Source organism: Gossypium raimondii, chromosome 10 (genome assembly GCF_025698545.1).
Source record: "Gossypium raimondii isolate GPD5lz chromosome 10, ASM2569854v1, whole genome shotgun sequence".
Taxonomy (NCBI): domain Eukaryota; kingdom Viridiplantae; phylum Streptophyta; class Magnoliopsida; order Malvales; family Malvaceae; genus Gossypium; species Gossypium raimondii.
The window spans coordinates 5,634,256-5,649,846 of record NC_068574.1 but is presented as its reverse complement, the minus strand read 5'-3'; the positions used below and the strand labels follow the sequence as shown (position 1 = coordinate 5,649,846).

The 15,591-nt window shown below is 31.8% G+C and overlaps 2 protein-coding genes across 5 annotated transcripts; both read right to left on the bottom strand.

Annotated features, from left to right (window-relative positions):
- Positions 1-5,335: 5,335 nt before the first annotated feature.
- LOC105778631 (PRA1 family protein F2) lies at positions 5,336-6,320 on the bottom strand. Its single transcript, XM_052621882.1, has one exon. The coding sequence runs from the start codon at positions 6,089-6,091 to the stop codon at positions 5,543-5,545; it is 549 nt and encodes a 182-aa protein (XP_052477842.1). The 5' UTR covers positions 6,092-6,320; the 3' UTR covers positions 5,336-5,542.
- A 380-nt stretch (positions 6,321-6,700) lies between these two features.
- Positions 6,701-14,396, bottom strand: LOC105777229 (protein FLX-like 3). 4 transcript variants are annotated; one of them, XR_001128230.2, is made up of 7 exons: positions 14,224-14,396; positions 14,027-14,084; positions 12,613-13,153; positions 12,319-12,464; positions 11,900-11,982; positions 11,597-11,799; positions 6,701-8,045 (listed from the first exon to the last, which is right to left on the bottom strand). XR_001128230.2 is itself a non-coding variant. In XM_012600369.2 (7 exons), exons 3-6 carry the CDS (start codon positions 13,140-13,142, stop codon positions 11,725-11,727), a joined length of 834 nt encoding a protein of 277 aa, XP_012455823.1. In that variant the 5' UTR covers positions 13,143-13,153; positions 14,027-14,084; positions 14,224-14,396; the 3' UTR covers positions 6,701-8,045; positions 11,699-11,724. The 4 variants fall into 4 exon arrangements, 3 of the variants coding, with proteins under 3 accessions (XP_012455823.1, XP_052478132.1, XP_012455822.1); XM_012600369.2 differs by having other exon boundaries at positions 11,699-11,799; XM_052622172.1 differs by lacking the exon at positions 6,701-8,045 and having other exon boundaries at positions 11,473-11,799; positions 13,949-14,084.
- Positions 14,397-15,591: the final 1,195 nt, after the last annotated feature.

Genomic DNA, 15,591 nt, shown 5'->3' with positions numbered 1-15,591 from the left:
AGATAAGCTGGATAGTATGACTTGAGTGCTAATCCGATCATCCAACCTTCTGAAAATCTACAAAGACATTAAACAATACAAATAAGCTTAATAAAGCTTAGTAAGTTCGATGGGTTAAACAAAAATCTTACCGAGCCTACTATAACAAGTCAAATAAATAAAATCATTCATGTCAATTCCCTGTGATTCACAACTTCATCTGATAAATATATGCGTATTTAAATCAATACAAAAATAAATAACAGATATTTCAAGTTCATTAAACAAATCACTTTACCGAAATCTTTCCATTTGGAGAACGACTTACGGATAAGAGTACATCATCAACAGAAGCTCATAAGAGTTAGTCCTCCAGAATATGCCAACAGAAGCTTATAAGAGTTGAACAGAAGCTCGTAAGAGCTGAACAAAAGCTCATAAGAGCTGATTCACCCAATTACGCCAAACAGAAAGTAAAACACGAAAGTTTGCAACAAATGTTGAACTCCGATTTATTTGAGAAAAATGTCGTTGTCTCCTTCCAATACCATCATACCCAAATTATAAATGTACTCAAATTTCGAGTTCCATTCAAACCAAATATCCAATTTAATATTATAATTCCAACAATGACTCATTTCCAACAATAGAATAAATGCATAATATCATTCATCAAATTTATACAATTATAAAATTTTAACCGTACAAACTTACTTGGATTGAATTGTAGTAATTATAGAAGTTCGGGGACTTTTTCGCTAATTTTCTTTTCCATGAATATCTTGATCTAAAATATAAAATTATTCACTTATTAGCATATATTCCATTTCCAATTCATTTTATAACTAATACCCTTTTATTTTTAAATTTACATAATTACCCCAAACTTTTACAATTTTGCAATTTAATCCCTTAATTAGTTAATCTATCAAATTAACTAATTTTCTCAATATTTTAGGCCTTCATACAGCCCTAATAAACCCAAAGTTCATTATCAAACCCTAATATTTTAATATTTTCATAATTTAACCCTAAAATCAATATTTAACAAAATCACTTTATAAAATCATCATACAACATAATCAAAACTCTAAATCCATGTTATTCATCAAAACATCTAATATTTATCAATGGAAACTTCCAAAATTTTAATAAAATCAAAAGCAAAGGTATGGCTTAGTTGGACCTATTTGTAACAATCTCAAAAACATAAAAATTACAAGAAACGGGTAAGAATTGAACTCACATAAAGCAAAATTATGAAAAACCAGTTTAAAGAGCTCTCTCCTATGTCAGTTTAAGCTGAATTTGGAAGATGAATTGAAAGAAAACTTTACAATTCAATTTGTATGTTTTAATTTCATGTAAATTACCATTTTGCCATCCATTCACTTTATTTTATTCTTCATATGCCGCCCCACTATTTTAGTTTAGGTATAATTGTTTCTTAAGTCCCCCTTCACTTATAATTCAAGCCATTTAATCACTTAAATATTATAATTAACAAGTTTTGCACTTTTTTCAATTTAGTCCCTTTTAATTAATTAACTATCGAAGCGTTAAAATTTTCAACGAAACTTTAATATTACCTTAATGAAACTCCGTAAATATTTATAAAATATTTACTACTCGGTTTATAGAAACGAGCTCCCGATACCTTACTTTCTAAAACCACTTGACCTGATAAACCATTATAAAACACAAATTACCAATTGAAAAACCTTTTTAAAACCATATTTGACTTGTAAATATTAAATAATAATATTTATAAATTTATTCATTAGATTTGGTGGCCTCGAACCACTGTTTCTGACACCACTAAAAAACCAGGTTGTTATAGAATACCTGTCGGTTAGTTAATTAGTAGAGGACAGAAGGTACTAGTTAATTCCATTTAAACCCAAATTCTAATGTTAACTACGACCACTGAAACGAGTTAAGCTTCTATCTGTTAACCTGATTTAGTTGTCTGCCTATTTTTTTGTTTATTTACTTTAATTTATGCTTGTAATCTATTTTATTGCTTGTGGTAATATAGATTTTAATTATTACTATTTAGACTTATTATTGTAAAAATAGATTTCGAATTTAATTTGTCCTCCCTTGGGTACGATCATCAAAATACTTCTCTGTGTTGTGTTGTAACACTTTACTATATTATAATTTGACCCGTATACTTGCAGACACCGTTGTTTTATTTCTATATCTTTTGCTGTAATATTTTCTTTCCAAACGTTTTCACGCTTGGCAGTGTTCACTTACCATATCAATAAAACCATTTTAAGATTTGGAAACTCAGGTTAAATTAGGGTTTACAATTTGGTAAGAGAATTTATGGATAAAATGTTGAAAAAAATTCTAATTCGAAAATAGTTTTCTTGCACAGCGGAAAATAAAAATTTAAAATTTGAACCGATTTGTGATATTTATAGTAATAAACTTTACCAAAAACCGCACCTGTATTTTCAGCTAGACGGATTCTTTTCATTCTCAGCTTTCAACCGAACAACCTTCTCTTTTATTCTCATACAGCGAACTGCTTCGAGTGTGGGCTCAAATGAATTCAAATCAAACACAAGCAAAAATTTACTTTACTTTCAACGGGAAAACAAAAATCTCTTCAATAGAAACCGATAGAATTGTTATTTCGGAAAATAGATTTTATACTTAGAAAATAAATTCTAACTGTTTTCGGGTAGAATAACAATATCTCAAAGTTGTATATTTAGCCCTACCGATGTTATCTATTTATAGGGAGAAGAAATGAAAACATTTTTGAATTAGTAGAAGTTTATTTCAATAGAAAAACAAAATCCTAGTCCAACTAGGAGAGAGAGTGGCAACAATCTTAGTTAAAATATACTAGGGTTTGTTGTCCCATATATTAACATGAGGTGCTTTTGGGCCTCTCCCGTATCGGGTCCAATTATAAATGCTTTATGGATTTTTAACCCAACACTTTATAATTCAATATAACCTAGTGCATGTTTTTCTTTTTCTCAAAATAGACATTCAATCTAACCCAGTGCATGTTTCTCTATTTATCAAAATAGACATTATTTATTAAATTAATTTTTCAATTAAATAATTTTCTCAATCCGATTTTGATTCCGATAAAATCATGACAATTTTACCGTAAAAGAATCTATGAGAAAATATATTTAAGTTTTCTACATTTAATGGATTCACTATAACTAATTAATTTAATCTCATTTTTGAACTCCAATCAATCAATTAATTAATAATTCGAAAAATCATAAATTAATTCTTAGGTCATTTCTATACTTAGTGAGAAAACCACATTCATTTCCGAATGTTTCTCATTTCTCTAACTTTACCATTTCCATCCTTTTTTGTTCATTTGATTCAGCATGCAATTCATTTACAGTTTCAATGAGCTAACGGAGGGACCGATTGGACATATGTGATTAGAGCTCAAATAATTTATCTTTCCATATATAATAATAACAACCATAATTGGAAAGTACATTATTTACTAAATTATTTCTCCATAACGACTTTTTGTCTAGAATTTCAGTACAACAATCAAACTTCTTGTAGAATTGATTTGCAAATATTATTTTAACACTGTATGACAACTTTTCACCTATAGAAATAAATGAAATAAAAATCATAAATTTTAATTAAAATATTCTTTCAAATTTCAAATAAAAATTATGTTAGTCATATTTTGTTAAATGAAATTATCTTTAATAAGTAAAATTACATTTGTAAATTTTATTGTAGATATCAATTTAATAAACAATTTAAGTTTGGACGTTTAGCATCCTGCTAAAAATAAAAACATAAAGAAACTCATAAATCGTAACTAAAAATTGATTAATTGAACTCGGTGAATTTTTAACTTGAAATATGAGAAATATGGATGTGAAATTGCAAACTTTTTGTATGTATTTATACGTTCGTGTACCACTCTATCCTTCCACAGATTTCACCATACATTTTTTTTTTTCCATTTCTTCATCATTATTCATGTCATATGCGATCTGTTTTATTAGAAACAAGAAAAAGCACTTACAACTAAATGATATCTAATATCAAATATCATTATAAATATATAACAACTATCGCTTTATAACAATCAAAATACTAACAAATAAATAATGAAGAGTCCTAAATTTAATTTAAATGATACATATAATCACTTTTAATAAATTTAAGTTCTGTTAAGTAAGATACCTTTGCTTGTATATATGTGTAACTAAATTTACATGTTGATGAATAGTTGATGGTGAAGAACATCGATAAGCATTAGCAAAATCAACAGCCAAATGTATGGAAACATTGAGATCATCCCAAACATTTAATGACAAACTATTTGTTGACATAACAAGATTTGGCTCTGTATGTATGTATGGGTTCAAAGCTCAAATCACATGCCAATTGCCAAAAGCCTTCAATCTTTCATTACAAGAAGTTGTCCCCTTGTTTTGTTTTTGTTGATTACGCACCATTAGAATTGTTTATGGGTCGAATATCACCTGACTCAACTTGAAAATTCATTCGAAAAGTGAGAGGGTTTTGACAAAAATATAGACCTAAAAAATGAGCTTGGATCTTGAGTAAATTTTTTTTTAGCTCGGGCCCGGCCAAATTTATATAAAAAAAAATTACTACTATTTTTTTATTGTTTTGCTATTATTTCCCTATTATATTACTACTATTTTATTATTATTGTTTACATATTGTATGACTTTTATTTTATTATTTATTTTGCTACTATTTTAGAGGTATTTACTTGCAAAATTATACTTATCTTAGTGTTAGTTAAGTATACATATTTTAATTTTTTTTCCATCTGTTGGGAAATATTTATTTTAATATTTTAATATATTTGATGTATTACATTTTTAAAGTTATTTTTATATAAAAAATTTAATATGGGCAGGCCAAACCAAACTCGAATTTTAGTATTTTTATCCGAACAGGATTTAAACAAAAATTTAAACTAATTTTTCTGGCGGACTTAAAAACAACTGAAGATTACCAAAATCCAACTGAAGATCTGTTAGTGTTGGTTATACATAAGATCTTCAAATGTAACAAAACTAGCCAAGTTCATTTCCTTAAAATAACCTCTAAAGAGAAAAGCCAAGCGAGCCAAAGCAGGAATAAGAGTGAAACTTAAGAGTGAAGCTGAAAGTGAAAGACCATATTGTAACCAAGTTAGAAAAGGAAAATTCCGATTCAACCATCCAAAACCATAATCAGACTGTTTCAATAAACAGTTTGCTGAGCCAAAGATCATCAAGTGTTCACTCAAACAATGGTTAGCCTTGTATTTTCGGTTCTTTGAATGAATGAAATTATCCAGAAAAAAAAAATGAAAACAACGTTGGATCAACCTCTTGCAGAAATCCCATTCAATGCATGATTCAGAGGATAAAACCACATCATCTTTGATTTGGCACTTAACAATGTTAAACTAAACAACACTTGGAAACAGACAACTAAAGGGAAAAAAAGGTCAATACCACACTGAAAGCAATATATGACTCACTTTAAACCCCACACGAATGATAAGTGAAAAAGAAACCCAGAATTATGAGGACGAAGAAGGTCCAGACACCAAGCCAGTAGATTCTTCATCATACAAATCGTCAGTCCTCCTCAACGAAGCGTGCACCAAAACAACCACTGCACCAATCATAACTGACACTAAGATATTGCTGGTGGCATCAGTCAACAGCAAGAACACAAAGGTCGAAACCCCCAACACAACCAGCACTACACGGTCGTCGATCGTGCGGTTGAAAATAGCCAATGGCTCATCCCGTAGGAAGTACAAGAACAACCAAAGGGCCATCATGATAATGAGGACTACGAGGGAGATGGGGTGCCATAATAGGCTGAGGAAAAGGATTAGAAGCACGATTATGGCATAATTCATGCGGAAGTAAGCTAAGTTAGCTCTAAACCTGGAAATGGCTTCAGAGAAGGTTCGAGGGCAGTTGAGGGAGTGGATGTTGAACATGAGTTTCCATGGATGTCGAGCTCCGAGGCCATCTTTGATACGTTCTTTGGCTCGAGATAGGTATTCAAGGTTGGCCGAAGGGAGTGTGGAAGCCGGGATCGTGCCGTAGGTTGTCATGGCCAAGAAAAAAGTTGCGGAGGTTTGAACTTTCAAAGGATTTGGTTTCGGGGAAGAAGAAAGGGTAGCAACAAGTTGAAGAATGTTGGGAGAGGAAATCAAAAGAGAAATACGGGAAGGTGTAAGGGGAGCTTTAAATCATTTATGATGGGGCGGGACAAGTGAAGTTTTGATCTTTTAAATACATTTTGTAGAGATGCTTATAATTGCATGATAATAAAACATTATCACACCCACAAATTATATAATAGATTTATTAAACATTTTGATGAAAATCAAAAGTTAGAAAGCAAATGCATTTATTTTTAGATTTTATATAAAAATATAAAAGGATAAAATTGTCTGTCCCTGTTCCACAAAATAGTTAGTGAAACAATGTTTTTAAAGAAATTTAATTATAAAATTTATAATTTTTGAGTAGTTATTTTGGGAACACGAATATAAAAATAGGCAGTTCTTTTAATTTCTAAAATTATGTATGAATTTTAATTTTACTTTAGCACAATTATACAAATAGAAACTTTGAATTTGATTAAATTGTAAAAGTAAAGTTAGAAGAAAAATACTTTAAACATTTTTCTTTTAAAAGGTAAGAAGTACAAATCCAAGTTCAAATAACCACAAGTATCAAATTATTATAAATGAGGAGTTTGAGTAATAGAATCAAACCATTATACATTACAAACAAACTAAGAATTAATACAATCTAAACTAAAGCCAACAAATTAACTAAACTAACTGGATTAAAAACCACTCATGACAACTACACATGAGAGGATTCGGAAACCATGCATAAAATTGCACATACTAAATCTCGAATACCCAGGGCTTTGGCGGAGCCAATGATTAAAGAAGGTTTATGTCTCATTTCTTTTAACTAAAATTTTCATACTTCATACCTAAAAACTAGACTTTAATTTCCTAAACTTTAAGTAACAGTAATATTTTATTTTTATTACATCATTAAAACCTGTTGACGTTCAGAGTCCAAACTACCCTTCCCCTCAAAGAAGGATAAGTTTAGAGATAAGACCACACTAAAACGTTGTAGGGACGGCTACATTGATGAGATTCAAAACAGAAAGACGTGGGCATGGCAAAGGGGCAATGGCATGTGAAGCAAAGATTTTGAATATCAAAATCATGCAATGCAAGAGGCTGTAATAATAACTTTTATGTATGTCAGTTTGTTTTTGACAATGTTATTTTTCTATGTTTTGTAATTTAGAGGCTTGGCTTTTCATAGAATAATCAGAATTATTTAGGCCTACTTTTCTATCATGCATGCAAGCTAATAATGTAGGTGAACTGAACTCCAATGATTTAAGGCCAAAAAAGAAGAAAAATAAAAGAAACTGTTTTTTGTCTGTTGAGGATATCCCTATAAACCCTTTTGTTATTGACTCAAGATTAATAAGGCTAAAAAACATTTTAAGGCAATGTTGGCTTTAACTGAAAAAAGTTTATATTGGTTGATCAATGATCATACCAGGGATTTGCAATCAAATCCTGCCATTACTAGAGAGCAGGAGACCTGAAAATGAGAAGGTCATAGAAAGAGATGGATGATATTGTTTAGCCTATGACTCACAATCCCTGATTTTGTGTCGGTGGCTTGGAACTTCAGCCTGGCAAACCTAACATACTTAGGGTGGCTTCCTAGCATGTCTAAGTCAGCCTATAAACACTTGTCACGAGACCAAGAGAATATGGTCTTGTGACACGTGCACGGCCCCCGGAAAATGCAACAATGTTCCATGCATCACCTTTAAGATTGAAATGCTTATATACCAATGAATTCACACACATTCAGAAAGGACTTCTTTTTTCACCTTCTTCCACGTTTGTCTAGAGCATATGTAACTTTACCTCATTCATCATATTTCCTCAACATCATGTATATGCATACATGATCTTTCTTCACCATTTCGTGTGATGCATACCAGGTACCAATCTGCAACATTAAAATTACAAAATTAGGATGAATCTAGAGATTGAAATATATATTTTCATCCTAAGGAAAGTTGTTCAAAAAAAAAAATGCAAGAATCTTTTTTAGGAGTGCGGTAAACAAGTAACAAATTTTATTTAACCACCAAAATTATCTAAAGGAAGCTACAATCATTTATTAACTGGTATAAAAGAAGTTGCAAGCAATGCAGCAGAAGAATTACATCCACTCTGGCCTCCACTTCTACAATCACATAGGAATCATATTAACATGAGATCATAATTAACAATTTCAGGCAAGCCACAAGTCCACTCTTTTCTTCAGAACTGCTAGTATCGTCTTCATATACCTTCAATTACATGAAGGAAAGCCTTAAGAAGCAACTAGGCAACTCTAGTAATTTTCATCCAACTGCCTATGTTCAAGTACTAATTTACGTAGGACAAATAGCACTATTTTTCTTCAAATTGTTAGCATGATACAGGAAACGATAATCCTGAAAATGAGGAAACTATTTTCCAATGAGTCTGCATATAGTCAGAAATTTCATTTCAAATCAGCTTCATCCAGCCAATTCTGCCTTTCACAACTTTGTACATAGAAAACGGTTACTTTCTCCTATAAATACAGTGCTCTAACTATAGAAGAAAATGACTTGGACCTTGATCTCATTAAGAACAAAGAAATTGTAATACGTAGTCAGAAATACAAAATTTTCACTTCCTAACAGCCTAGCATCAAAATAATATCATATAGCCAAACCAAGCTTTAGCTTCTCTGAGTGATTCATTATTCTAACATACTTTCTCTAATTAAAGAAACGATTCAGATTGTTCTTACATATCCTCGTTTCGGTAGGTGCTGGGCAAGCTTCTTTCCACTTGAATAGGGAAAAGAAACAACCATCCTCAGCAATGACACCAGTTGTAGTTCCCTCGAACAATAGATAAGTATGTGTATTCACGTGAATCATATAAAACTAGAAGTATCCAACCAAATGTTCCAACTAAACCCAACATCTAGCATCCTTGAGCACTTGGAATAAAATGTTTCCATTTCCAATCTGAGAATACTAGTTCCAGGCACATCCAATTGAATATTTCAGTATTTCACTACTGGTACAATCATGTGCCAGTAACTCTTCGAATTTTGTTTACAGGACCTTATCTTCAGACAAACCGTTGGTAAATGACAAATGCATATCCGCTAATTTAACTATAAATTGATTAACCTGAAACCTAATTAAACCAATGCCAGGTACAAATCCTAAGAAACTTGGCAAGGATACAAGTATGAAAATAGGATCAAGACAACTTCACAGCAACAATTGTATTAGATTTAACCTCCTAACTTCAGATAGGTCTGTCTATATAAAGCAGGAAATGCTAAATTAAGAGAATAAAATCAAAGGTAGTGTGTCAGGAAAGTTCAACTTAGAAAGAAACATCATATTGAAGATCCATGGAACACATAAAAAAGGACAGAAAACTTGCCTATGTAAGTACAGATCAGTAGTCAGCCTCTTCCACATGGCTTCCCATCATCTTTCAGATATTGAAATATAATGTCAATGAATAACGAAACCACTTGTAATTATGTAGGTGGCTGGAATATGTTGACAGCTGAGTAACTTTGCAGAAAAAAAAAAGGCAGCAGAGCTGTAGACTTGCACCAAAACAAACTGCAGAACTGCAGATGGTAGCTATGAGATTTATTCATAGGATGAATTGCAAACAATCCTTCATTCAATCAAGGAGCCATGATTTTTGTATTCAAACACCACGCGTGTTTTGAGAGGATATACCCAAGGAACTGGACTATTTAAGCAAGCAGATTCAATAACTAACTAAATATTCCAAAATATATATCCTTTTTCTATGTACATAACAAGTAGTCCATCATGTATGCCATCTGCTGCATCAGCTTAATACTAGAATTCCCTCAATCATAGAAAATGCAATTAACCCTATTGCAAAACTTTCTTGTAATTCTAGTAAACTTGGCAGAAAATGTTAACTAACTCAAGATTAGCAGTGATAATGCGCGCACACGTGTACATTGGCTCATACTCCATAGCTGGGAAAATCTAATTATACAGCTTTTACCATCAGAGGAAATTATAAGTAGTTCTACAAACTTATACAAACAAGATCAAGATAAATACTTTCTCCGTCCAGGATACCTCAAGTCAAGATGCACTGAAGTCGACACTGATTAAGGTCTAGCTCTGCAGCATATTCTCAACAGACCATATAAGGAAATATATACTCCTGCACCAATTTTCCATGTCATTTATTCCAAAATGGAAAAAAAATATAAAAACTAATCCAAGATATCTAAACAAGTCCCTGGTCACAGACACCATGCCATTGTATATATTTCCCATAACATTTGACTTCCAAGCTTCGAACACTTGCAGCACCATATGGCTATGGATGCCAAACGCACTCTGAAGTAATTTGAGACAAATGATTCTCCTCTAAGAGTTGCTGGCAAGGAGAGCACCAAATACCTAATAGCACATCCACCAATTTTTGCAGCAACCATACTTGGTATGCCACAATAGCAGAAAGCAAGAAGTAAGAGCTAATAAAAGCATGCAAAAGAGCAGCTCCTGAATGCTCTAAACAATATACTTGTAGAGCAAGTCAACCATTCTCACCATCCAACTGATTTGTCTATATCGCTCGAGAGAAGAATCCGTTCTCACAGATTTCTTTTCCTGACAAAAGATGAGACTTATAACACCAAGTTACATACCAAAACTGCACAACTTCAAAGGAATACAAGCATTCAAAATTTAATTCAACTCCTAACAATGTCCATGAAGTGACCATTAGAAGCTAATTAAACCATATCCAGGCACGGAATTCAGCTTCTGTATAAAATACTCAAAATGGATATATTCAGAACCAAAATATACCACAATAAATGATGCCCCATTTGTCTCTCACAGAAAATAATACACTCACAGAAAATAATACACTCAAGATTAAATATCCCCCATCGATGATATCCTTTAAGTGACACCTTCCAATTTTCAAGAGAAATAGCCCTCCACCAAAAAACTAGCATTCAAGTGTTGCATGAACTGATCTAGTAAATAAAATCATCTGCTAAGACCAAGACATGGAATTTGTGTCCAGGTGGACATTACATTATCTTTCTGCAACAAGACAAACCATCATTGCAGCCTTCGATGATCTACCACCACACACAAATGGTTCCAGGAATTTTGCCAATTCGGTCAAAAAGGTGCATGTAACTTGTAGGTTGTAACCAAAAGCTTCATTTATAGGCCATAGATTTCAAATGGACCTAAGTTAACTACCTTATTCAGGGGGCAGCAATTCTACCTAAAGTAATATTAGCTATATTCAAGCAAAACAGTTAAAATAAAACAAACAACAATAAAAATGGCAATGAAGAATTGGACCGAGTAGAAGTTCAAATTATCATATTACAATCTTGTGCATACATGAGGGATACCATTTCCTCTACCAATGAAAAGAAAGCAACACAGAATCTTAAATAAGAAGTTTAAGATGACTAACAATGTATTAAGATAAAAATTACTGCTGTTGCATGAAACATAGATGATTATAACCCCATGCTGGTCAATATTTTGCACTTCCAAAATAGAGCAACAATTTCACCTTTCTTGCATCAAGCAATAACTTTCCTAGCGATGAGTATTGCGGGACTTCTCCCAAGTCCCAGGACAAGGACCATGAAAAGGACCCTTATTAGCACCAGCCTGTTAAGTGAAAACAAGTTTTAATTGCAAAAATAACAATCCTGACGTGATAGCTTTATGGTCAAACAAATAACTCAAACAAGAAGATGAGCATCACTACCAGACGAGCTCCGTATCCTTCATATGAAGCTGGAAAAGCCCCCTCTGGACTGTGGAATTTCATCCCATATGGTCCACCTTGAGCTATCATTTATGAAGACAGTGAGATTAGAAGCAACATAGAACACTACTGCCTGGTTGAATGGAATCCAGAAGAGACATCGAGCATTTTGAACTTAGACTCTCCACTTCAAGGTCCCAAGTTTAAACCGTCATAATTTTAAAAACCGGAAGGGTGAATAAAAACCATTATATACAACTAGTCTCAGTAGGAAAACGTTAGAAAATCGTATCAGATGGTGACAGAAATGTTGGAAAAACACAGGTCCTGAATGTAGCCAGCTAGCACAATTAAAAACATTCCCAGTACTCAAGTTTGACAGAGAAACTCCAACCAAACAGATACAAGTGAGATCATACCAGCAGCCCAAGGTCTACCATCAACAATGGCAAGTTCTGCACGTAGCTTTTCAACCTCACGTGCCATGGAGACCATGTTCTTCTCTATTGCTTGTCTCTGTTCCATCATCTCAATATTTGCCTTCTTTTCATAATCAATAGAGTTCCTATGAAATAAGTTTTAAATTTAGCATTTAATTATATGATTGGATATATTAATGATTAGCACTACAAATTAAATGCTCAACAAAATGGAAATACTTTTATTTGTTTGAAATTTTTTAAAAAAAGGAGAGAAAGGATTCAGGTATGTACCTTGCATGCATCAATTCCTGGTGCAGGCCATCAATTTCTGCTCTCAGAACAGGTATCTGTTGATTATCAGCTTGCAGCCTGCCAACATCTTGTTTGAGAGCCTGAACTTGACCAGTTAGTTCCTGCTTATTATTATTCAGTTTCTGAACTTCTTCACGAAGTTGCACAACCTCTTTTTTAATTGGCTCAGTTGCACGCAAATCTGCTTCCAGCTTCAAGCCTTTGTCAATAAGTCCCCTTGAGTACAGCTCTTGCTCAGCACGAACGTCACCAATGAAAAGATTTAAACGATGAATTTCCTCTTTCGCAGCACCAAGCTCTTGTCGTATAGCTATTCGATCTTCTACCAGCCTGCTGTTATCAGTCAAAAGCCTCCGAATTTCTGCATGCTGCATTTCAAGTTCTTCCTCCAACAACACAGGATGAGGACGTTGTTGTGGCAGAGGAGGACCACGGAGGAAAGATCTTTCAGGAGGAAATCCATGCCGGTCATTGAAGGCTTCGCGAGGAATGCGGTTTCTTCCAGCCATTTTAAATTATTCTGGGAAAAAGTAACACAATAAAATAATCTTTAGTCAGCTTTTACAAATGTTTGAATTATTCTGAAATCAGCTTTTTTATGAATATGATTCCAACCACAGATTTAGTATGTACTCACAGCATTTTCACAGAAAATGTGTTAATCAAAACCTTGATAAAATTTATGTGGTCTACTTCCAAGAGGAAACAACGCATTAACCACACAGAAAGTGGCAACTGGATTCGAAGATGATCTATAGTTAATAACCAGAATAAAAAAAGCTCAACTGAGTCTGGCATACAACTATTGAAGAGAATTCAAAATGAATCTTATATAGGATGCCAAAAATCAGAAGTGACAAAGTCCAGATTTTTCTAACTTTTCCTAATGTTTGAATCAATAATCTGGATTGACAGACATTTTTTGAACCATCAAATCCCCTACTCCATACACTTAAGGTGCCAACATTAATTCAACCTTAAAATTCCCCCAAATTCATCATGTTCAAAACTCCTATGGCAGAAATATAACAAGAAAGTTACCATTCTCTCGATTGGACCCCCACCAATTCCATGAAAAAATCCCCTTAAGTTCTCATCAAATACCCATCTCCAGAACACTAGAAACCTCATTTCACTTAAACCACCTTGAAATTTCTAATCATCTATTTCAGATTGCAATATTAAGTTTATCTTCTAGCAATTTCTGGCAGACAAATATATATATACACGCATAGCAAAAATAGACAAACAGATGCAAGGAAGAAGGGGTTTTTTTGCCAGTAAATATGCAAGGAAAGAGTTAGAATATCAAAACCATTCATTTAAATAGATGAACTAGAAACATGAACTCCCAATAACATTGAAAAAAAAAAAGAGCATCTTTTCTTGGTACTTGGGCACAATTGAGGGGGAAAATCCCGCTTCTTCTCTCTGCTTCAACACCGTTTTGCCTGCACAACCAAACAGAGAATTAAGCAACAAGAAGAAGAAAAATAAAAAGAAACCTTATCTTGGATACGAGTCCCAAGCTTCTGCTAATGTTAATCAAAGCATAATAAAAAAGAAAAAGGAAAGAAGATGAACCGAAACCTGCGAAAATGATACGAATGATTAGGGTTAGTGAAAAGGGAGTTGATTCAAATATTGGAAAGAAAAAAAAAAAAAAAACTTGTTTTGGGCGCAAAATTTGAGAAGAACAAGATAGCTTAGAGGCTTAGATGAATAAAGCGAAGGTGTTAGGTGACAGTCGGCCAGACCTGTGATTCATCAAGGCAAATACTCTTTATATATTTTAATTATAAAAATTAGATTAATATATATACTAACGTTATATAAGCAGGATAATAATCCTATGTGTCACACACTTATAATTGACATGAATTTTATGTTAAGTTCAATTAATTATTATAATTTTATTTTGTTCAATAATATTAACATTAATTACTAATTACAATCTATTTGTATAAATATAAAATTAAGATTCCAAGTTAATTTGTATTTTCTATTAATCATTTAATGTTTTATTTTTGGTTATTAAATTTTTAATTCCAAATTTGTGTAATTGACTAAAATTCCCCTAAAGGCTACAATTACTCCAACACTGCAACTCTCCAAATTTATTTTTCTGAAATTCATCTGTTAATTTACAGGTAAGTTTTCTTTGGCATATATAATATTTATCCTTAAATATTTTATTTTATTTTATTTTTATAATATCTTTATATGCCATATATATAATATATAATGTTTCGAAATTCCTCAACTATTAAAAAGTTTACTAAAATTATTATATCTTAAATATCAACTAACATATTTTATATTCCATAATAACCACCTTGCTGTAAAATAAACAATTTAGTCATTTTATTAATATTAATATTTGTATTTATATAATATTTTCATATTCATATTAGTAAATTTCGGTAAGTATGCATAAAATAAAATTGTTATTTTAGTCCCCTCATAATAATAAAATAATAAATTAATATAGACTTAAATAGAAAAATAGACTATGACATTATTATGATATCATTGTCCTAAATTTAATGGCGTTACAAAAAGTACCGATTTAGTTAATGAACAAAATTGGGTATCAATCTAGAACAAAAGTTTATATATATAATATATTTAAATTATTATAAAGATATTATATTCAAGTAATTTTATACACATTAGTCGCACAAGAAAAAAATCTAATTTAGGTCTAAATCTCATTATGTACCTTTTATTAGATTTTGCATAAAATATTTAATGGCAACATAAATTATAAAATAAAACTATAAAAATATATTTGTTGTTTTTATAAAAGAATTGTTTTTCAATAAATTTTAATTGAATTAAAATCAGTTAACGAGTGACATCAATAATTCAATCAACCCTTTAAATAATAGTATAGATATATATAAATAAACACTAATATAGTACTTTATGAGGAAGAATCCGTTTATACCAATGTAA